A 23,714-nucleotide genomic window follows, 5' to 3' on the forward strand; every position below is an offset into this window, starting at 1 on the left:
TTGGGACATGAACAGAGGCCTCTCGGTTTAAAGTTCTGTGTTTGTTCTCTCTTTTTATTCAACGTCACTAACTCTGGGCTAGGGATTTGATGGTGAGGACATTTTTCCCACCGGTTAATAAACTTGTGACAATACCGGTGTTACCGATTACACCGGACATTTTACAAGAAAAGACGGCTTTCAATATGTGTAGAGCGCTTACTTTGATCTTTAACGTCAGGTGGCTGTGTTTCTGGCCTCTCCGGTGGAGCTTCTGCATCGCAGACACCGGCTGTGACCGCTCCGTCCTCCTCACGGCTATTACCATTAACATTATGGTTTCCTGATAGCATTGGGTTTAAATCTGAAATATTGTCAAATAGGCGCGTTTGCTTTTCGGTTTGACACCAAATCCTCCGCCACCGTCTTGTCTGTCAACTCTCTCTCTCGTCCCGTGTGTGAAATCTGACTTCTGCTACTCTGAGCTGAGACTCGAAGCAGACACTTTCACTTTCAGTTTGTAGCGTCCGTCGTACGACTATCTATTGATAATACGGCGCCGATACGCCAAAATGAAATAAATGTTTGAGCTCATGTTTAAGCTGCGCTCGCCACAGCGTGCAGCGCCCAACGTCGGGTTTTGCTCGATGCAGCGAAAAGCTGTCGTGGCGCGGCGCAAGCTGTTGGAAAAAACTGGTTTCAGAGCGTGGTGGTGGCGTTATCACGTTGTGACTGAAAGGACCTTCAGCGAGTGAGAGAAGGAGAGAGAAATGGAGAGAACTAAGAGAAAGAAATACTCAAGCAGGAGCAAAAATAAATAAAACGGATGAATATTAGTTTATACCAGAGGTTCACACGCCAAGTTCACATCAGAGGGGGAAATTATTCAGTTTTCTTTCCTGGGAGTTTAAGGTAAAATCAAAAGTTTACCATAAAAATGCTGTTGCAGTGTACTTGTTATTTTCACTCTTTTAAAGTCACCAGAATGCAGGAAACAAAGTCTCTGAAACTCAAATGTTTCCCCCTGACGCAACACTTTGGTTTTGAAATCCTCCCTTTTCTTTAAGGTCTCAGGGTTGGCAAGTATGCCAGCACCGTCTAATTATCTGTACATCCGCCAAGGAATCCCAGAAGTGTTTAAGAACTACACAACCTTTTCTAAAGAGTGCACGCCATCGCCCACGCGTGACTTCAGCCGCAAGTGTTTTGGCGAAGCGTTTCCTCGACCATTCAGAAGTGTGAGTGAGTGACACACAGACCGGAGACAAGACGTACATACTGTAACATATTTTGTATCATAAACTTTCACCTGCATCTTCCAATCAAATCCTCAAACCAAAAAAAAAAAAATTAAAATAGAAAAAAAAAAGAGAAGAAGGTCGTCGGGTATCTGACAGGCGTTCCTCCGTGCATGAGCCTCGTACAGTAGAAGTAGCACTACTGATCATAGGAACTTATCAACCATATCAGAGAAAAGAAAAGCTAGAAAAAAACACACACAACACAATGGGGGAAAAAAATCTCATCATCGGTTCTTTTGCATGACGACTCTTTATTGTTTTCTCTCCTATCAGTCATCGGTTTGTTTTCCTCATCCTCCCCAAACTTTTCAAGACGAGTGTTTGCACCACCGAGACGTTAGAAGTACCAAGAAAACAGATTATATAAATGAATTTCAAAATAAAACTCATTCAGGCATGTTCCTCGCCAGAATGCAAAGAGTGTGTGTGAACAGGCGGGTGTGTGTGTGTGTGTGTGTGTGTGTGTGTGTGTAGGTATGAATGTGTGTTTGTATGATGAGCAGTCACAAATATGCATGGATACCGTTATAGGTATTTTATCTGTTTTCTCCTGCAGTTTAAAGAGAGTGGACTGAGAGAGGAGACTGAACAGACGCTCTGTTCACTGGAGGGATTGCTTTTATCTTATTTCAACGTTTTATTTTATAAAACATACTGTATATGTAATACTGTTTTCACTTTGTTCTGTAGCTGTGGCTCCCAGCCGGCCTCCACATTATGTAACAGTAAAATCATAGCTTTTATTTCGTAACGTTTACGTAATTTCCTTAAATTCTTACGTATAACAAATTTGTCTGTTTGACAAAATGATCTCAACCCAAGCTCCAGAAAAAGCTGGTAAGTGGGTCTTGAGTCAGAATTATTACGGTAACAAGCTGATATTTAAATTAATGTAATTGTCATCCATAGAAATAGAATATAAGAGTAGAACGGACACTGTTATTTCTTTATAGAAGACTGTTGCTATGTATAACAGACCGTTGCCATGTATAGCAGACAGTTGCTATGTATAGCAGACAGTTGCTATGTATAACAGACAGTTGCTATGTATAACAGACGGTTGCTACGTGTAACAGACCGTTGCTAAGTATAAGAGACCGTTGCTATGTATAACATACCGTTGCTATGGACGCAGTTCTGGTGTCGAACTCTGGCGGACATATGGCGGGATAACGTACAGCTCGCGGGTCATTGTTTTGAAATAAATAAAAATGGTGAATAAACTAAACCGACCTACGATAAGTCTCAGACTCACTTAGGTGAGGTTTTGCAGTAACGACTAAACCAGCAGTGGAGTCTAATTACTACTTAGAGTTTCAAACTATTCAAACAAAAAATTCCCGATGAATGAATTTCTGTCGTGTTTGGCCTTCCATACAACACAGTTTTTTGTTTTTATTCCATCAGCGAGCAGTTTTATTCATAATTCTATTATTTATTCATTCATTTTCTAGATCATGAACCTGGTTTGTAAATGTTATTTTAAATTAATTAATTTAAAGGAAATTAAGTTACTTATTCTTGTGATTTATTTTTGATGTTTAACTGTGACATGAAATGGTTCGGGATTATAGGTAACAGCTGGGAGTCGTGGTTCTACTGGACTTTACTGGGATCTACTGTTGACGTGACTTCAGTTTTCTAATGATGCTTTATTATGGCGCTCTGACGTCATTACGACAAACAGGAAACATCTGAAGAATATCGATCCAGAGTCCGACGATTATTCTCACTTTTTATTGATCTGATGTTCTTCTATTAATGAGTTAATTGTTTGTTTCTTTTAACAGAAATAATAATAAGCTAATTGCATTTTGGAGCCATGAGTTAGTATTCTTCCTAATTGATTACTATGATTGATCTATAATCAGAGTTATAATTGATTATCTATGCATCATGTGACTAATCCTTTAACCTTTTGGGGGATCAAGCTGTTTATGTTCATATTATGATTTTCGTGCTTAACTTAGGGACGGGGATCGGCAACTGGAAATCAACGTGAATGGCACATGATGCTAAGATGATATTAATCATAACTCAGAGTATTGATCCTTCCAGTCATGGTTTTAAGATGTTATTTACACATAACGGGTGAAAAGTTTGAAAATGTGTCCGTTAAACTAAGGCTGCAACCAATGGTTATTTTTCATTGTTGATTAATCTGTTGATTATTTTCTCCATTAATCGATTAGTTGTTTGGTCTATGAAATGTGGATCAGTGTTTCCCAAAGCTCAAGATGACATCCTCTTCAAATGTCTCAAAGATATTCAGTTTACTGTCACAGAGGAGGAAAGAAACCAGGAAATATTCACATTTGAGAATCTGCAATCAGAGAATTTAGACTTTTTCTTTTTGAAAAATGACTCAAACTGATTAAGTGATGTTGCCTGTACAGTAAGTCACGATTTAAAGAGCAACTTAACACGAAATCTACTTTCAAGTAAAGTTAGTAAATTACAGTTTATATTCAGTCACTTGAAGGTTTTACGGAGAAAATCCAGTAATTCTGTCATCCAGACCAGTAACAACCTACGACCCCTAAAAACAAAGCAAAATGTGACCTCGCCACTGGTCGCACCAGTGTGACCAGTTAAACCAAAGAGTTTAGTTTAGAGCATATAGCCCCCTATCTGTTAGTAAACATGATGAGGTATTTTGTGAGCGGAGCGTTAATTGGAGGCAGAATAATTCTCTGAACACGTTAGTTAACGCTGGCTAGCAAGTATTGTTGCCTTGTTTTCTTTAACAATGGCCGAAGAAAATACCAGTTTCTCTCAATATGTCCCGTCACTCACTCTCCAGGATCACGAGTGTTAGTTGAGAAAGTTAACATTAACCAACGGGACCAGATGGCCAACGGCAACGCTGTAAAGATAAATTGAGGGCGTATAAATCTTTGGATGCTTATAGTTAACTATCCTTCAGTAAAGTCAGTCAAAAAGAGAGTCGTACAATATCGGCGAAGCGTTTCAGAGATGGAGAGAAAGGGTTGTTAATAGTTTAGCCTTCTGCTAACCGCAGCCGTGAGCCATTGATTGGCGGCTGAATATTAGCAACATTTACTCTCCATCTCTGAAACGTTTCGCCGATATTGAAGCTCTCTAGAGCCTCGAATCACAGTTTGTCATCTCAAATGTCTGTGATATCTTGAATCTGGCACCCGGCAACAGAGTAAGATGACGTTTTAGATGTGTAACTTTAGCCCACTGCTAGTGTTAGCCTCCAGTCTTTCCTTTGTTTTGCCTCCAGCTAACACCGTGACGTCATCATGACGTCGACACAAAAAGGGTCTATTAGCAGTAAAAATATTTCTTTCTACGTTCCCATCCCGCTGATCATTTTGCGTCCCTTAGATTTATCTTTAGCGGTGGGAACCACAGCTGTAGACCAACAATTAAATCCATTATTACAGGCCGTCTGTGGAAGTCATCCAGCACTCATAGAACCAGAGTTACCTTCATAACTGCGTGATGTTTTAATGTGTTAAGTTGCTCTTAAACAGCAGTTTTTTATCCAATCAGATTTTTAATGTGCTTAAGTTGTGTTTATCCATCTGGAGAACAGCTGTCCTGCAAGTTTTATGTCTTCAAATCCAACAAACTGCATTTATCTGACAAAGCACACTGGTCTCCTGCTGAGGAGACGACAGGCGGTGAATAACATTTTTTGAGTTTGGATGATATGTTGTGATGATACGATGTTCTTTCATCCAGTGAACTGACGGTGATGTGAAGTCTCAGAGAGAGTGAGTCGTGGTGAATGAATGAATGAGTGAAGGAGAAAACAGCATTAAAGCACAGAGGTGTATATTCCATTCCACTAATAAAGACAACAGAAACCAGAAGCTGGAGTGATTTCTTTCTTTCTGGACATCCATCCATCCAGTCACGTCTCGTCTCGTTTACTGATGAATACAACTTATCTCCATCCAAGAGTTAATGGTTAATAATATGTGGATCAATCTCTTTGACTATATTACATTACTATATCACAGAGAGGAGGATAAACACATGCAGTTAGATTCAGATTCAGTGGATGGAGGTATAAACTGATGGAGCAGCACCCTCTAGTGAACATAATGTGGATTACAAGTCAGTCAATCTCAAACTGAAGCAGAAATGATCCACAAGACAGCAGATTTAATGTAACTAAGTACATTTACTCAGATTATTATTAATAATAATAATAATAATAATAATAATTGTAGATTAAGATACAAATTTATTGATCTTCGCTGTAAATTCATAAACTAGCCAGCAGTACATTAAGTCATTAATAGGAGCCTCACCTTTACCAGTTGTAACATTAATGTACAAATAAATTAATCCAGAAATATTAGTAAAATAGAAGACAAATATTTGCAAAAAGATGCTTTACTGTATTGAGGACAGAACCTGCCAAAATCCAAAATAAATAAATAAATGACTTGATAAATAAATAAATATGACAATAAAAGTAGCAAAAATAATATTTAAAGTAAATGTAGCCATTAATTAACTGCTAAAATGTGACTTAAATTTATATTTCTACTATAATTTGCTTCTTTATTTATTTATCATTGTATTGATTCCCTTATTTATTTTCTATTTTGTTTAATTTTCCCTTTTATATTTGTGTATTTATTTTCATTCATTGTATTTATTTATTATTCATTTATTTTTGCATTTGTTTTTATTATTTATTTAATTTTACATTTATTTTTGATACTAATAAATTAGTTTGGGTAAATAAATATGGGGTGAAATGCAAAGGGGAAAATTTTGCATAAATAAATGAATAAATACATTTAAAAATAAATATAAAATAAATAAAAAAATAAGTGCAAAATTAATAAACTCATAAAAAATAAATGAATGAATAATTAAAAAATAAATGCAAAAATAAATAGATAAATCAAAAAACAAAAACAAAATTAAATACATTGATTATAAATAAATAAAAGGGAAAAATAAACATAAGAGTAAATAAGTAAGGGAATTAATACAAAGATAAATAAATAAAGAAGCCAATTAAAACAGAAATATCAATTTATGTCTTATTTATCAATTAATTTAATGGCTACATTTAATATATTAATATTATTTTTGCTACATTTAATGACATATTTATTTATTTATTGAGTCATTTATTTATTTATTCATCTATTTTCAGTAGAGCATCTTCTTGCTGCTGTTCTGTAACAAGAGAAGAAGAAGACAATCAGGAGACAGCTGTGAGGTTTTCAGTCGCGCACTGCATCATGGGAGAACAGGTGGGCCTCTACCTGCTGAGGCCAGCCTCCTTCTCATCCAGTCGCCAGTTTCCTCGTTCCTGTCGCCAGATCTCCTCCAGGTGTCTCTCTCCTCAGAACCGAGTCACCTCCTCCAGTCTGAACCGTTTAAACCGGTACCGACACCCAGAGTTACAAACCAACTCAAAAAAACCTCTTTTATTGAGTTCCTGCAGCTGGAGGACAGAGACACCTGTCGCTGCTCACCTGTCGCTGCTCACCTGTCGTCGCCATGTCAGCGCGCAGGTAATGGAGCGCGAGACTCACCAAGAAGAAGAAGAAGAAGAAGAAACCAACAACATCAGGAGGACACTTTAATTAACACAACATGGACTTACTGGATTCAGGACAGAAGTTCAACCCCAGACAGGTGAGCTCTTTACCTGTAACACTAACCCTGCCGTGACGTCACAGCCCCGCAGGTCCGACAGTTTCACCTGAGATTAGAGACAGAAACCAGAACAGGAAGAGTTTCTGTGTAACATGGATGGGATCAACTTGTTATTGTCCATATAGGCTATAATATCTATCATGATGGTTCCTGATGTTTTAATTGGCTTCTGTATTTAATTATCTTGTATTAATTCCCTTATTTAGTTACTCTTCTGTTTAATTTTCCCTTTTATTTATTGGGTATTTATTTTATTTTATTTTTTTAATGTATCGATTTATTTTTGCATTTATTTTTTATTTATTCATTTATTTATTTTAAATTAGTTTATTTAATTTTTCACTTATTTTATATTTATTTTTTAATTAATTAATTAATGCATGATTTTCCCTCTGCATTTCACCCCATATTTTTTGATTTATTTTACATCTATTTTTCATAAAAGAAATAACTTTGGGGACATAAATATGGGATGAAATGCAAAGGGAAGATTGTGCATAAATACATGAATGAATACATATATTAAACTAATTAAAAATAAATGCAAGAATAAAATTAAAAAAATAAATAAATGCAAAAATAAATAAATAAATACAAATTATAAAAATAAATACATGAATAAATCCGTCAGTTTCACCTGAGATTAGAGACAGAAACCAGAACAGGAAGAGTTTATGTTTAACACGGGTGGGATCAAAGTATCAATGATAACTCATAATCATACAGAATCTACTGGTTCTATTGTCTGTACTGGTTTCCACAGCAGGCTGAACTGGTTTGTTATGATTCATATAGGCTATAATATCTATCATGATGGTTTCTGATGGATTGTGGTAAAACACAACACGCCTTAGACATAAAACAATCTCTAAACATGATTAAATAAATCAATTAAATTCACACTTAGTCTCTTGGCAGTAAATCAATCGGCAACAGTTTTATTACTCAAATAACAGTAACTAAGTACATTTACTCAAGTACTGTAGGCTACTTGATTACAATTTTGAGGTACTTTACTTGAATATTTCTATTTTCTGCTACTTTCTACTTCTCCTCCACTACATCTCAGAGGGGAATACTGTACTTTTTACTCCACTACATTTATCTGACAGCTTAAGTTACTACAGATTCAGATTATTAAAACAAAATTTAATCAACTAATAAATGCTAATGCATTATTATAGATTAAACTACCAGCAGTAAATAAAGTCATTAAAATGTGCTCCACTTTTACCAGCCGCAACATTAAAGCGATGAACAGATAAAATATCTAATAAGTAAGTATCAGACAGAAATTTGTAAAATATCCAAAATAATGAGTAAAATTTCTTTAGAATACTAGTAAAATATCCTTAAGATATAAGTAAAATATCCCAAAAACATTAGTAAAATGTCAGAAAAACATTAGTAAAATATCCTTAAAATATGAGTAAAATATCCCAAAAACATTAGTAAAATGTCAGAAAAACATTAGTAAAATATCCCAAAAATATTAGTAAAATGTCAGAAAAACATTAGTAAAATATCCCAAAAATATTAGTAAAATGTATAGAAAAATTGTAAATTATACTTAAAATATTCCTAAAAAAATATAAGTAAAATATCAGAACATTTTTTAATAAATTATCAGACACAAATTAATAAAATCTGTAAAATATATTTGTAAAATATCTCAAAATTATTCAAATGAGCTGCACCTTTACCAGCTGCAGCATTAGAGTGATGAACAAGTAAAATATCCCAAAAATATTTGTAAAATAGCAGAGTAGTAGTAGTAAGACCGTAGTGGATCAGGTTTGTTTTGCCAGCTTCTGTCCTGATAGAAGACACTTTAAACTGAAGCCATTTAAATGACATAAGATAATAACTGTCACGGTGTGACAGGGTTCCAGGGTAACAGATTATTAGGGTGTGGATGATAGACTCTCTATCACACAGGACACAACATGCTGAATTACCACTCAATATAATAAACACATTCCTGTCCAGATACACCCTGATTCACTTTCAAACAGAGGAACAGGTTCACTCAGAGAGCAGCCTCAACTCACACTGATCTGTAGAGAGTCCCCGTGTCTCTGTATAACCCCTCCAGAGACCACTTTCTACTAAAAACCAGAACTGGTCCCAATGAAACCTGCTGACAGTGAGTTCTGTGGTAGAAACAATCAACCAGCTGATGTTTTATACAGTCAGCACAGTCCAACGTTGTGATTCAAAACATCAACCAACGAACCAGCTCCCCTCATGCCCCCCCTCTGTCTGTCTCTCTGTCTCAGAACCAGGACTGGGACACCGCCCTCCAGTTCCTGCCGGCCTCAGACACCAAGCGGCTGGAGAAGAAACCGGGCCGCAGGAAGAAGCTGTGGATCGGAGTCGGCCTGGTGCTGGCGGCTGCTGCTGTGGCTCTGCTCAGTGGACTGCTGGTCTGGCACTTCCACTGTGAGCTCAAACCTTTATTTAAACACCATGAACACCTGTTAACACTGGGAGCTGATTTCAATAACCTTTATTTAAACCCCATGAACACCTGTTAACACTGGGAGCTGATTTCAATAACCTTTATTTAAACACCATGAACACCTGTTAACACTGGGAGCTGATTTGACCAGAGGTGAACTCTGTTATCAGTCTGGAGCTGGAGGCAAACATACAGCTGATAGAAAAGGCTTCAATGAGCTGATTATTAAATAGAAACATTCAGTGTCTCTGAACACCAACACTTTGATTTTTAAATCAAAAAAGTCTGAGCTTTAACTTTAAAACACTGATCAGAAATTCAGATCCAGACACTGCTGGATTCCAGATGTATACTTTAGTTAAATGGTTCCCAATCTGGAGGTCCTGACCCCCACTAGAGGTCGCCAAAGCTTCGCAGGGGGATGCAAGGCCTTCTTGATTTAAGGGGTGGAAGACAACCTTTTTTAAAATAATATACAGTTGGCCTTTATCTCAGCATTTCATTCATTTCTGTGAGGAAAACTAAAATAAATTGTTATTTTTAAAGTTTAGATTTTTATTTAAGATATAAACTAGAAAAAAAATGATTGTTAAAAATAAATAAAAATAAATGACAAGGAAATAATCTGCTCAAAATTACTTATTTTACACAAACCTCCTGCAGTTATTGTGCAGTTTCTATAGTTAGTTTTATACTGTTATTTGTATGCATGAATATAATATGAAACATCCATAAAATACAGTTTACTCAATGATAGAAAAGGGGTCCCTTAAGGAAAAAGGTCTGCAACTACTGCTATAGTTTATTCTTCCCTTGTGTAATTTAAGTTTTTTTTTTAAGTTTAAGTTTTTTGTTTTTTTTTCAGTTAAGTTTAAGGGGTTTTTAAAATTAAAAAGTTTTTCTTGAGGTCTGCACCAGAGTATGATTACTCCTTTCACAACGGCCCAAACAAACTGCACCAGAGTGTGATTAAAGCGGACTAAGTGTTGACTTATGAAACCGCAGTAAGAACATCTGCAGTCGAGTGTGAACACACAGGATGCACATAAGCGTACAGCATGTAAAACACCCTCCTGCTGCCGAGAAGACGTCGACTGTAAACAAACTCTGATGTAAACAGTGCAGGTTTCAAAAATTTAAAATCAGTTTTACAAATGTTTTGAGGAAAGAAATATATTTTTTAGACTTCAAGGATTCACACAATAAACACTGAATGTAAACAGAACTATGTGAAAACACCACGAGGCGCCTTTAACCATCTTCAGTTGTTTATTAGTTATTAATGCTGAAACAGATTCAATAAAGTCATATTATTTTGGTGAAGGTCCAAAGAGAATATTAATAATCTGTGTGTAGTTGCTGTGTTTTTATTCATGTTGGATGAGCCGTGAATCATCAGCTGTATATCAGAGGTTGATCCTCTCTCTGTCTCTGTCTTCAGTACGCAGTGACGTCAGAGTGAAGAAGCTTTACATCGGCTCCATGGAGATCAATAACGAGAAGTTCCTGCCGGCGTATGAAGATCCCAGCAGTCCCAAGTTTACTCAACTGGCCTCTCTGGTCAGCAGACAGGTGAGACTTTATTAACCAACACGGACTCCTCCTCTGGTCTCTACTTCTCTATTTGGTGATGTGATTATTGTGACGTTGATATATTTATATATTTATGACCTGTTTGTCTTTCAGCTGAAACTGATTTACTCCAAAAACTCTGTGCTGGCCAAAGCCTTTAAAGGCTCCACGGTGCAGGCCTTCAGGTACGCCTCACACCACCGTGTCAAGATTAAATGTAAAACATCACGTAAAAGCTGTCCTTTGCTAAGCTAGGCTAACTACATACAGACTCTCTCTCTCACAGTATAACAGATATATGATATAAATGTGAAGAAACGTCTGAAGCGCGTAGCCGTAACTCTTTGTCTCATCTGTGTTTGTGCAGCGAGGGAGACGGCGGCGGGGACGGCGTCGTGGCGTATTACCAGTCCGAGTTCGACGTCCACGTCCTCCAGGAGGATTCGCTGGACGAAGCCATCGAGTCTCTGGAGCCGGCGGCAGGAAGTCAGCAGGGTCGACAGCAGGGTCGCCTGCTGCTGAAACCCGCCGACGCTCTCAGCGTCAACAACGTCGTCTCACGAGGTTCGGCTCATCGCTGACTACCGGCATCACAGTAACAGAATATTGATTCACACTCGTTGAGTTGATACCTGAGATCAGATTATCAGACTGCTCGTGCTTCTTTAATCGTCGCTCTGCTTTCAGATCTGATCTCATCTATAACTACTAAAATAACATCCAGGTTGTGATAAAGTGAAATTATCCTTTAATACAATCTATGTTGTTTCCACTGAATCAGGAAGCTCTGCAGGAACATAACGAGCTGTAACTGAACGTCTGTTCATTGTTTCTGGTTCTGTTTTTCAACGAGTTCCTGGAACTTGGGCTGCTTTCACACCTGTAGTCCGGTTCATTTGGTCCGGGCCAGGGGAACAAATTATATATTATAGTATTATAGTTCTAGTCTGGTTCCTATTCACACTGAATTAGAGGAAACCTGTACAGTTTGTTGAGTTTAAATAAACATTTATTTCCTGTTTATGTTTCTCTTGACAGCTATGGACCCACGCATGGCCAGGAAGACTTTATACGGTGAGAACTGTTGAATAGAAGATATCTGTGTTTATATCTTTATATCCTGTTCTTTCAAAGTAAAGTTACAAAGTTAAGATGCATTGTTTTGATTCATTCATTGTCACTTTTATGTTTTATTCCACATCAGGGCTCAAAAACAACAATTGACTTATTGACAATAATTGATTTTTTTTATTGTTTCCCTAAGAAAAATGACTACAACAACCTATATCATAACAAATAAAATGATATATACATATAATAACAGATAGTAACTGTAAATTCAAAAACAAATTAAAAAATATAATATAATAGTATAATAAAATACTAATAATACAAAGATAGAAAAATAAATAAAATAAGCTAAAAAAAAAATTATAATAAATAAATAAAATAAGATGCAAATTGTAATAAATAAATACCATAAAATACAAATTTAAGAAATAATAAATACTTAATAAAATAAATAAAATAATTAATTAATTGATTTATTTGTAAAATATTTAGAAAATATAGATAAAATAATTAATGCATATGAAATGTTTTCAAAGACTTTAGTGACCTCAGATGATGTTATCATTGATTCAGGTATGTTTTTTAGAGCAGGTGTCGGTTTGTAGAGAAGTTCTGATTTTTCCTGTTTATATTTTCAGTAAAGAAGTCATTCAACATCCACGTCAGCAAAGCGGGGATCGTCCGGTCTCCGGGGTTCCCCGACTCCTCGTACCCGCCCAACGTCTACCTGCAGTGGAGGCTGAGGGCCGACCCGGGCCACCGAGTACACCTGGAATTCCACACTCTGATCCTGGAGGACGACTGTCAGCAGGACTTCATCCAGATCTACGACTCGCTGGCTCCCATAGAGCACCGCGTCCTCACAGAGTGAGACAATAACTAGGTCTTTACCAGTTAGTGCTGAGACAGATCGCTGAATAATAGACAAGAATATGAAGTGGATGCACAGCTGAAGTAAATCTGCATCAGTCTTTTAGGTAGAGTTCAAATTTAGTCAACTTTAACACATGAATGTGCAAAAAATATGGAACAGAGAGTCCATAATGATGGAAGCTGCAGCAGCTTACCAACCAACCCCCTAACCACTGTCACTGACAAGATAATAGCAGCTGCAACCCAGCTGATTGATTATTGACCTTTGATTACTGTTATGACTTCAGATCAGATCAGATGTGAGTCAGACGAGATAAAAAAGTAAAGTTTGATTAAAACCATCACTAACCGCTGATGGATAAACTACAGTTTGTTTGAAACCATCACTAACAGCTGGATGTCTCTGTGTGGTTCGTCTCCAGACAGTGCGGATACCCTCATGACTCGCTGTCCTTCCTGTCCTCTGGAAACGTCCTCTTGCTGACTCTGATCACCAGCGAGGAGAAGAACTTCCCCGGCTTCAGAGCCAACTACTCCCAGATCCCTGTGACAAAAGGTACGTCAACAAGTATAAAACCGGCAGGAATCACAGTGATCAGCGTTCTAGTCCACCGTGACACGTCACTTTCACTGGTTTACAATGTGAAGTTGGTTTTTAATGTCCTCCAGTCACATTTTATTTTCTCGATGCAGCTCTGGTGATCAAGCTGAAATTATATAATCTTATTTTCTTATTAGTATCTGTTTTGGACATAATTTTTGGAAAACAAAATACTTTTCAACCAAATTGTCAACAATATTAATATTATTGGAAGTAATTTTCAGTGCTTCTTATTTGTTTTATGTGACAAACTGAATATCTTTGGGTTTTGGATATGGCTGTTAATCGATTAAAATAGTTAATCACACATTTTTTATCTGTTCAAAATGTACCTTAAAGGCAGATTTGTCAAGTATTTAATCCTCTAATCAACATGGGAGTGGGTCTCTAAATGTCCAACATGTCAGTGCTAACGGTCCGTCTCGTTGTCCAGAGTGTGGAGGAGCGCTGACTGGAGACAAAGGCTTCTTCTCTTCACCTTTCTTCCCCTCCAACTATCCTCCGAGAACCGAGTGTGTCTGGAACATCGAGGTACGTCCACGGCTTATTGTTCTAATGAGAATAACAAGTAAAGGTCATGAGGTCAGGAACATCTTAAAGGTTCATCCTCTGGAGAGCAGGAATGTGGCCGGGACATTTCATGACAATATTTCATCTGTAAAAGTGGAGATTTTGACCCAATAGTGATGCTAGAGGAAAGGTCAAATATATCATTATTCTTCCTTCAATCCCATTAATATCATCAGTTAGCGTCCACTCATATCTATTCTGTCTCATTTAGAATTAATGTCACTCTGTTTGATCATTTTCTTTGTCTCTATTCTCTCCGTTATCTTTTTGTTTCAGGCCCCAAAGGAAAAGTTTGTGAAGGTTCAGTTCAACAAGTTCTTCTTGGGGAACTTAAGCAGCCAGTGTCTCGGTGACTATGTTGAGGTCAACGATCAAAGGTCAGCCATTAGTGGTTCTGTTTCTCCTTCTCTATCACCTGGTCGCCCTGTCAGGGTTTCTTACACAACAATGACCGGCTCACTGTACATTATCCCTTACATAGCGATCAAAACCACAGCGTTTGATTTAATTTAGTCCGTCCACCCACCAAGAGATCCTCAGGTAGAGTCTATGAGTCAGACGTTTGACTTGCTGACTCGTCTCTGTGTCTCTGTGTTGTAGACTGTGTGGCAGTAAACCAAAAAGCACCGTGATCACCAGCCAAAGCAACAAGATGACCATCAAATTTATCTCGGACTCGTCCTTCGTTTACCAGGGCTTCACCGCCGAGTACGAAACCTTTGTCCCGACTAATCGTAAGACTGATTCATTTTAATTGAATAACTTGTAACCCAATAACTACAAATTCTTGAAATACCTTGAGTTTTTGAAATTGATTCACTTCGTTTATGGCATTTTTACTGTTTGATATCATTGATCAGCGTGTCCTGGAAGGTACCAGTGCACCAACAACCTGTGCATCAACAAGACTCTGCAGTGTGACGGCTGGAACGACTGTGGAGACGGCAGCGACGAGGACCACTGCAGTGAGTCCAAAACACAAACTGTGGATGCATTTTGTTTTTATCTTCACACAAAACAAAAAACATTAACATGATTGATTGTTTTCAGCCTGAAAAATAATTTTAACTCACATCTCGCTGCTGTAAATACACACTAGAGCACTAGATGTGGATTAATCCGCCGCTGAAAATAGTCCCCAACAAAGTCACTATTTCCTCCTGTTTGTTTGATTAAAAACTGCAGTGAGCAGCTGTTTGAGGGAATTACTGATGAAACTTTTAAAGGAAGTTTTTAACGTTTTTAAAGATCTTCAGTAGGAACCAATGGGCCACACACAGGAAGTCAGACAGTGTTGAGAGACGGACTAACACGTTGTTGTTTTTTCTTTGTCTCGTCTCAGAGTGCGAGGCGTCTCAGATGAAGTGTAAAAACGGCCGCTGTAAACCGAAGTTCTGGGAGTGCGACGGGTTTGACGACTGTGGAGACAACACGGATGAGGAAAGCTGTGGTGAGTTGAACTGAACTGTAGATGAACGCAGCTGTTAATAAATAAAATAACAAGTAAGGGATAATGTACAGCGTTATTATTACATTGTTGTGAAATAAACCCCGACACAAAGCGGAGGGGTCTCTCATCGCCCCGAAGGGGTTTATTTCACAACAATGACCCGCTGGCTGTATATTATCCCGCTTATTACACGGCTATTTACTTAAGAAATCAGTAATTTGACACAAAAACGGTCCTCCAGAGTCCAACATCAGAACTGCGCCCATAGCAACGGTCTGTTACACATAGCAACGGTCTGTTATAAAGAAATAACAGATCGTAGAACGCCATGATTGACGATTGACCAATAAGAATCGAGTATTCAACAAAGGCTGTGTAATAATTGATGATAATCCTCCAGACACAAAGACATTCACGCACATATCTCTTCATACCCGGGGTATAAGAGGGTCTGAATGAGTATCTCACTGGTGGAGATGTTTCTTTTTCTTTGTAGTAAAATGCAAACCAGGAGAGTTTTCCTGCAGAAACAGCCGCTGCATTCCAGAGAAGCTGAAGTGTAACGGAAAAGACGACTGCTCCGACGGATCGGATGAGTCCACATGTGAAAAATGTAAGAACAACAGTCTTTACTCTAATAAATGCTAATATGAACAAGAATTAATCATCTTTTTACTGTTGCATGACACTCATACTCTCAGAGAGAGATGTTATTAGAAATATTTTAAAATATCAATGTTAGATGCAGTATTATGTAATACTATAATCTGTAAAAGTCACTGAAGCTGTCAGAATACTTTATGACACTATAGGGATGAATAGGAATATGATACAACCTTTAAATACACACAAGATGATGTAGTTTCAGTATAGTAGTAGTAGTAGTAGTAGTAGTAGTAGTGATACTGTGTCTCTGTCCTTCAGCTCTGGTGTTGCAGCAGTGTTCAGAGTTCACGTTCCGCTGTAGGAACGGACGCTGCATCAGTAAACTGAACCCAGAGTGTGACGGCGAGCAGGACTGTGAGGACGGATCTGATGAGGCCGACTGCCGTACGTTTACCACACACACACACACACACACACACACACACACACACACACAGTGTGATGTCAGTCCCGTGTCTCCATGTTTGTGTTGGTGTGTTTTCAGACTGCGGGGTGAGGCCGTACCGGAGCTCTCGTATCGTTGGCGGTCAGACGTCCCGGGAGGGGGAGTGGCCCTGGCAGGTCAGCCTCCACATCAGGGGAACGGGTCACGTGTGTGGAGGGTCGGTGTTGAGCAACCGCTGGCTGCTGACCGCCGCTCACTGCGTCCAGGACAACGGACCAAACAAGTAGGAGCTCCAAATACACAGAAGTTCAGCAGACCACGTTGCGACATGAACAAGCTTTTAAAAAGTCCTTCTATTATCAGTTATGAGTGCAAACTAGGCAGCATGGATAACAGCCTTTCTATACTGATATCCAGTAGGCGATGTGAGGAGGGACGCCATCCCCCCTCTCCATCCCCTAGTAGCAGGGGCAGAATATTTTAGTCTAGTCTGACTGACTCATTGATCCTTTATCTGACTGAGGTTTGTGCCAGTTAGACTCTATGGCCCCGACCACGACTCTGAAATATCAGTCAGTTAGAATCTAAGGCCCCGACCATGACTCTGAAATATCAGTCAGTTAGAATCTATGGCCCCGACCACGGCTCTGAAATATCAGTAATAAAACTGTCTTGAATTTATTCGTGACCTCTGACCTCTCTCTTGTGTGTGATGATGCAGGTACTCCCAGGCGGACCAATGGGAGGCCCTGCTGGGTCTGCATGTGCAGAGTCAGACCAACGAGTGGACGGTGAGGAGGAACCTGAAGCGGATCATCGCTCACCAGGACTACAACCCCTTCACCTACGACAACGACATTGCTGTGATGGAGCTGGACGCCAACGTCACCCTCAACCAGAACATCTGGCCCATCTGTCTGCCCTCCGCCACCTACGACTTCCCAGCAGGCCAAGAGGCGTGGATCACTGGCTGGGGCGCCACCAGAGAGGGAGGTGAGTCAACTCAGGATGACGGTGACATAATCAGCAACGCCAGGAAGTGATGCGCTTCATGTTTTTGAGTTTTTCAGTTTAGTTTTACTTTAGTTTAATCACAAATATGTTCCTTAATATTTGATCATGTTGTCTGTCAGGCTTCGCTGCAACCATCCTGCAGAAGGCGGAGGTTCGGATCATCAACAGCACGGTGTGTAAGAGTGTGATGGACGACGCGGTCACTGACAGGATGCTGTGTGCCGGGGTCCTCAAAGGAGGCGTCGACGCCTGTCAGGTAACACCAATCACACAACAACGGGCATGAGGTGGTAACGCTCAGAGTGTACGTCCTATAAAACGATTATAGTACAACACTCTTTAATCAAACCAGAACTTATTGTGTTTGCGTGTTGATTGACTGTTTCATTGATGTCGGAGGAGTTTTCAGACGCTGTCCGACCGGCACTGTGCTTGAGGCGTATGCAACATTCATGTCGTCATATTTAAAATGTTTACTGAGAAGTGAAGCCAATGCTGAAGTGCCTTAAACCTGCATTCTTTCTAATAGCCAGCAGGGGGCAACTCCTCTGATTGTATAGAAGTCTATGAGAAAATGAGCCTCTTGATTTATTACCTCAGTAAACATTGTAAACGTGAGTTTATGGTCTCAATCGCTAGTTTCAAGTCTTCTTCAATACAGCATGATGTTCATTTAGTAAATTATGGTCCCATTTAGAGTCAAATAGACCATAAAGCAGGGGATGCTTTAGGGCGTGGCTAACAGGTCACTACCACGGCGTTGTCTGGTCTGGGAGTTGTCCGTGTTTTCGTCTTACAACTTTAACCCTTTCACAGTGTGTTTTTACTTCATTAAAGTTAATTATAACCTTTTTGGTCGCATAAAAATGTCGTATTCAGCGTTCGGTTGAACTTAGCTCCCCCCTCTCGTGTCTCTTTTGGTTACAAAAAAACATGATGGCGGCAACGGCTAAAAGCCAAGATGGCGAGCGCGGCGATGGCCAAAAACCAAGATGGTGACAGACTAAAATCAAGATGGCAGTGGCGGTAATTGCCAAAAACCAGGACGGTGCCGGCCAAAACACAAGATGGCGACTGCGGCGATGCCAAAAACCAAGATGGTGACGGACAAAAAGCAAGTTGGCGACTGCGGTAATAACTAAAAACCAAGATGGCAACGGCCAAAAACCAAGATGGTGATGGATAAAAACCAAAATGGTGACAGCCAGAAACCAAGATGGCGGCGGCGGTGATACCAAAAACCTAAGATGATGGCGATGTCCAAAAACCAAGATGGCGATTGCCAAAAATCAAGATGGAGACTGCGGCGAAGGCCAAAAAACAAAGTTGGTGATGGACAAAAACCAAGATGGTGACAGATTAAAATTAAGATGGCGGTGGCTTTGATTGCCAAAAACCTCGACGGTGACGGACAAAAGCCAAGATGACGATTGCATCGATGGCTAAAAACCAAAATGATGACGGACAAAAACCAAGATGGCGACTGCGGCGATGGCCAAAAACCAAGATGGTGGAGGCCAAAAATCCCCCAAACGTAAGAATACAGCAGCAGTCAGTGGAGAGGAGTGTGGCTGCTCTCAATTTCAGCCGGTAGAAAGACGCTTGGGCTGTTTTCAGGACGTGTCACCGTTTGTTTCAATGTCTACACCGGCGGGGTCGTTACCAGTTAATTAATTAACCCTAAGAAGAGTTCCAGATAAAGCGGGGAGTTAAATTGCTCTTTAAAAACTGCCTCTTTTTCTTTCTGCTCTGAGTTAACAGCATTCACTCGTCTGCTGCGTCCTGTTTGAGGCCCTCAGCTGAAGTAAAACACTTTAAAACACTTCCTGTGTGTTGGATCTGCTGTAACTCTCCTCTCTGACTCCCTCAGGGCGACTCCGGCGGGCCGCTCTCCGTCACCGGGCCCAGTGGGCGGGTCTTCCTGGCCGGCGTGGTGAGCTGGGGCGACGGCTGTGCTCGCAGGAACAAACCCGGCGTCTACACCCGGATCACCAAATACCGCAGCTGGATAAAGGAGAGGACGGGGGTGTAGCAGCAGAGCGGTGGACGGCTTCTCTGGACGACGGGTACTACTCACGGATATTTATGAATGTGACTGTTTTTATTCATATTCTCTCAGCTCAATCTGTGGATCAAACATTCAGTTTAAAGTCATTTTAAGTTTACAGATCATCTATGAATCAACGAAGCAGAAGCTGAGAGCTCCTCTCAATGAAATGGAGATCACAACGTCTTATTTTAATATGATAATGATCATAACAATATTATAATAACATTAAGTCATTTGTGATGCAGAGCGGAAGAGGAAGTACAGAAGCTTGTTATCTGAGGTAATGACTATTATTACACGGCTTTGTTGAATACTCGATTCTGATTGGTCAATCACGGCGTTCTACGGTCTGTTATTTCTTTGTAGCAGATCGTTGCTATGTATAACAGACCGTTGCTATGGGCGCAGTTCTGATATCGGACTTTGGTGGGCCGTTTTTGTGTCAAATTATTGATTTCTAAAGTAAGTAGCTGTGTAATAAGCAGGATAATGTACAGCTAGGGGGTCATTGTTGTGAAATAAACCCCTTCAGGGTGACGCAAGATCTCCGCTTCGCGTCAGGGTCCATCGCCTCTCTGGGTTTATTTCACAACAATAACCTACAATAACCTTTGACCCTTTTATTAGTGACTTAACTGAGTTGACAACGATTCATATTTAAATCAACAGCACTTTCTGCTTTCATTTCAAAATAAAAGCCCTCAAGCGTTTTTTTCTGTGGACAGAATTCCTTCATTTGTCAACAAGAGGCTTTTATTCTGAAAAAATGAAACCAAAATAATGAAGTATAGAAATTACAAAACTGTGCAGTGTTTGATATTCTAAGCATTAAATCATGTTGAGAGAACTTTAAAAATAGAGAAGAGATAATGAAGTTGTGATCTTTAGATAACCTCAGCTGCTCTCTGCTTCTGCTAGAAAGAGAAAAACACTCTATCGTTCAGTCAATACATGGAAACATGGTAGAAATGTAAACTCTACCTATGTGATCGTGTTGGGAAGCAGGGATATCCTCATGTACACGTTTTATTACAAATTAGTTTGTAATTGAAACACTTGATGTGTTTCCTCTTGAAAGCTATTGTAAATAACGACGGTAAAAATATTCTCAGGGCAAAAAGGAAATATTCTCTAAACGTTCCAGCTGCAAATGTTGACTCTCAGTCGTCAGTGGAGCGAATGGTTGAACAGGTTCACGTTGTGTTTTTGTGTTTAGCTAACAGACTCAGAGCTGTGCAGTCTCACTCTCTGGTGCTGGTGTGAACAAGTTAAACAGGATCAACGGGTGAACTTATAAACCCTGAACTCTCACAACGAAAGTTAGACAACTGAAATGATCCTGTTTAATCTCATCAGCTAACTCGCTTTTTTAAAACTTCTTTAAACACATTTAGAGGGTTCATTTGTTTTTCTCAACCCTTAATTTGAAATCAAGGCAACACAAGAGAGTAGAGCTGTAACCGTCCATCTTTATGGAGTTTTATCCAAAGTTTTTCAACTCTCAACAACCAGAAAAAAACACCAAACGTGCAGCGCTCAGCGCAGAATCGACGCTCAGCACCTCGTCACACTGCTGCCTTTTGTAGCAAAGTGTAAAAATGTGGCGCTCACATTGCAAAGAATTAAAAAATGAAAAAACGTGAACATAGCGGTCGTGGCGGTGCTTGCCATCCCCTGTGGTTGGTTTGTCAATATTGCGGTTATTGCAGCTGCCCTACTCAAATGAATAGCAGATCATATGATTAAAGTCATGATTGGCTGCTATGTTACCATGGCTACAGACAACACTTTTTACTGTAGCTTAATAATACTTAAAACATATTCCAACCTTGAAATAAAACAATACATCAAATTGTTATGACAAATTCCCAGAGTTCAGTAATACATCTTACACAATGGTACTTTAACCATATTTTATGAAACTGGCTCAGATTTAACACAGTTATTGATAAATGCAATTGATTTATCATTTATTGAATCTCTAATTGGTTTAGTCTTTTAGTCCAATAATGTTTTTATGTTGCTCATACTGTAGTTGTTGTTTATCTTATTGTACAGCCTGTTTTATTGTGATGAATAGAAGTAGAAGATATTTTACTCTTTACTGTGATACAGCAATAGATTTAGATGATGTATCACTAATTAGCATGTCGTCATCTGAAATATAAATAGATTGTCTTTCTCTATTGGTGCCCATAAAACACAAAGAAAAATGTATTCATGCTTGTGACGTCTTGGTGCATGCAACTAACCGGCAACAGGAAGCTCTTCTGCAGATGTGATGCGGAGGCGGTGTTATTGTGATGCTGTGACATCCGTTGTAGAAGAACTGAAAACATATCCATGTAATAACAAGTTCTTATCTGATCCTGATACTTGGTTCCTCAGCAGCAAATTTACCCAGAAAAAAACATATAAAGAACCTCAAAAACACTGTCAGGTTTCATGAAACGTTCATGAAGGAGCTCCTCGGGGAACCATCTTGGATCCTCTATGGATTCCCACAACGCACGCTAAATAACAGAGTTCATCTGGCTTTATTACCACGTCATCGATATTTAATAGAACAACAGAGCTCCAGAATATTTGAAGGAACCCTTAAAAGTTCCTGAAAGCTCCCTTACACACCCGGTTGCTCTCCAATAAGTGCTTTACAGCACAAAACAAACAGAACAAAAACTTTGAAAGTTGGAAAAAGTTTAGCTAAAAATCCTTAAAACTGTTTTCAATAAACTGGTTAGATATCGGACTGGACCTTGGTGTTAGACAATAATCAATAGTTAGTGAGGTGAATCAGTTTTAACACTCGAAACATGATTGCCTTTAAAAAAAGTGTTGTATTTGTACAATTTATTAGGCTACCTGAGACTGCTTTGGTTACATTTCTTGTTTTTGTATTCGTGTTTTGCACTCTTTTCTGATGAATGTATTTATTTGTACAGTGTTTCCTCATTCATCTGTATTTGCTTTTATCCCAGTTATAATTTTAGTTTGTGTTGCAGGATTATTAACAGCTTTAAAAATATATATAATTCAAAGGATGACCCTTAGTTGCAGTATGAAAGAATTGTTCAATTTAAACTTATTTAAATTTTCTCAGCACTGTGGAAGGAATACAGAGGAAACTGTAGGATGTTGTAGTTTAGTTTTGTAGGATGATTTAAATTAATTTTAAGATAAAACAGGTGTAGGTAATCATGAATATACAGGACTCACTAATTTGTATAGTACAGAAATATAGAAATGTTCTTGTTATTTTGGTGGATTTTAATGTTTCCCTCTTGAGGGTAACTGACAAATCTCAAGCAATAAAAAACATTCATAAACAAAATGTAAACATTAACACATTTTTGTGTTTCTTTGAATAAATGTAAAATGAACTGATGCGGTGTTGAAAAACTATGTTCATGTACAACTAACAACGGCTAATACATGTTGGAGCAAACAAACTAATACCGAGGTAAATTGGTGAAAATATGCTAACTATAGCAACCACTATATATAAACTGGGTTTTTTAGGTGTCTAAAATCTGTTTTTCTGCTGCTCCCGTCCACAGCCGCTTTACCTCACCGTCAGACAGCCCTTTCTGAAGGGGAACTGATGCCGTTATATTGCTCTTTTCAAAGCCACCAGACTCCATTCACAAACACAGTTATTTTACTTCTCAGTACACAGGACTATACATACAACCCCACTTCAAAAAACCCTCTACAACAGAAGTGCTCACCATCCAATCGCCGAAAAATGCAATTCTTGCAGAAATCAAAAAGTCAAAAGTTTTTTATCCCAAATCACAGCATTGCTTTTTCTATGGTGTTCCTCAAGGTCTTTGTTGTCTTAATGTGGTTTTTGGAGGGATTATTGATCATTAACAGTAAGTAACAATTGGTATCAACCCAAAAATTGCTGCAACAACTTGTGAGACATAATGGAGCATAAGGATGACCATCATATACTTCTATCATAATGTTCTAAACCCTGATACACTTTCACAATTTATTTTAAATAAGTAATTAATTCATGTTTATTAAAGATTTATGACTAGAAGAACTTGACACA

The 23,714-nt window shown here is 38.7% G+C and overlaps 1 protein-coding gene and 1 long non-coding RNA gene across 2 annotated transcripts; one reads left to right on the forward strand and one right to left on the reverse strand.

Moving 5' to 3' along the window:
• Positions 1-2,910: 2,910 nt before the first annotated feature.
• On the reverse strand, positions 2,911-4,678 carry LOC119489833. The gene is made up of 3 exons (XR_005207262.1): positions 3,992-4,678; positions 3,523-3,525; positions 2,911-2,921 (listed from the first exon to the last, which is right to left on the reverse strand). It is a non-coding gene; the product is annotated as an uncharacterized LOC119489833 (long non-coding RNA).
• Positions 4,679-6,528: 1,850 nt separating this feature from the next.
• LOC119489801 (suppressor of tumorigenicity 14 protein homolog) lies at positions 6,529-23,038 on the forward strand. Its single transcript, XM_037772675.1, has 20 exons — positions 6,529-6,920; positions 9,221-9,383; positions 10,844-10,974; positions 11,089-11,159; positions 11,342-11,538; positions 12,013-12,048; positions 12,684-12,912; positions 13,341-13,474; positions 13,953-14,050; positions 14,366-14,466; positions 14,690-14,823; positions 14,950-15,054; positions 15,432-15,539; positions 16,036-16,152; positions 16,464-16,589; positions 16,690-16,873; positions 17,312-17,583; positions 17,724-17,860; positions 19,475-19,670; positions 20,878-23,038. The coding sequence occupies exons 1-19, from the start codon at positions 6,879-6,881 to the stop codon at positions 19,634-19,636; spliced, it is 2,547 nt and encodes an 848-aa protein (XP_037628603.1). The 5' UTR covers positions 6,529-6,878; the 3' UTR covers positions 19,637-19,670; positions 20,878-23,038.
• Positions 23,039-23,714: the final 676 nt, after the last annotated feature.

Source organism: Sebastes umbrosus, chromosome 6 (genome assembly GCF_015220745.1).
Source record: "Sebastes umbrosus isolate fSebUmb1 chromosome 6, fSebUmb1.pri, whole genome shotgun sequence".
NCBI classification, from domain to species: Eukaryota; Metazoa; Chordata; class Actinopteri; order Perciformes; family Sebastidae; genus Sebastes; species Sebastes umbrosus.

What these genes read in the sequence shown, in the direction of transcription:
- LOC119489801 (XM_037772675.1), top strand. Translation starts at nt 6,879, where the DNA reads ATGGACTTACTGGATTCAGGACAGAAGTTCAACCCCAGACAG. An exon ending in GCTGGTCTGGCACTTCCACT is followed by an intron (nt 9,384 to 10,843) that starts GTGAGCTCAAAC and finishes CTCTGTCTTCAG; the next exon opens with TACGCAGTGACGTCAGAGTG. An exon ending in GGCCAGGAAGACTTTATACG is followed by an intron (nt 12,049 to 12,683) that starts GTGAGAACTGTT and finishes TTATATTTTCAG; the next exon opens with TAAAGAAGTCATTCAACATC.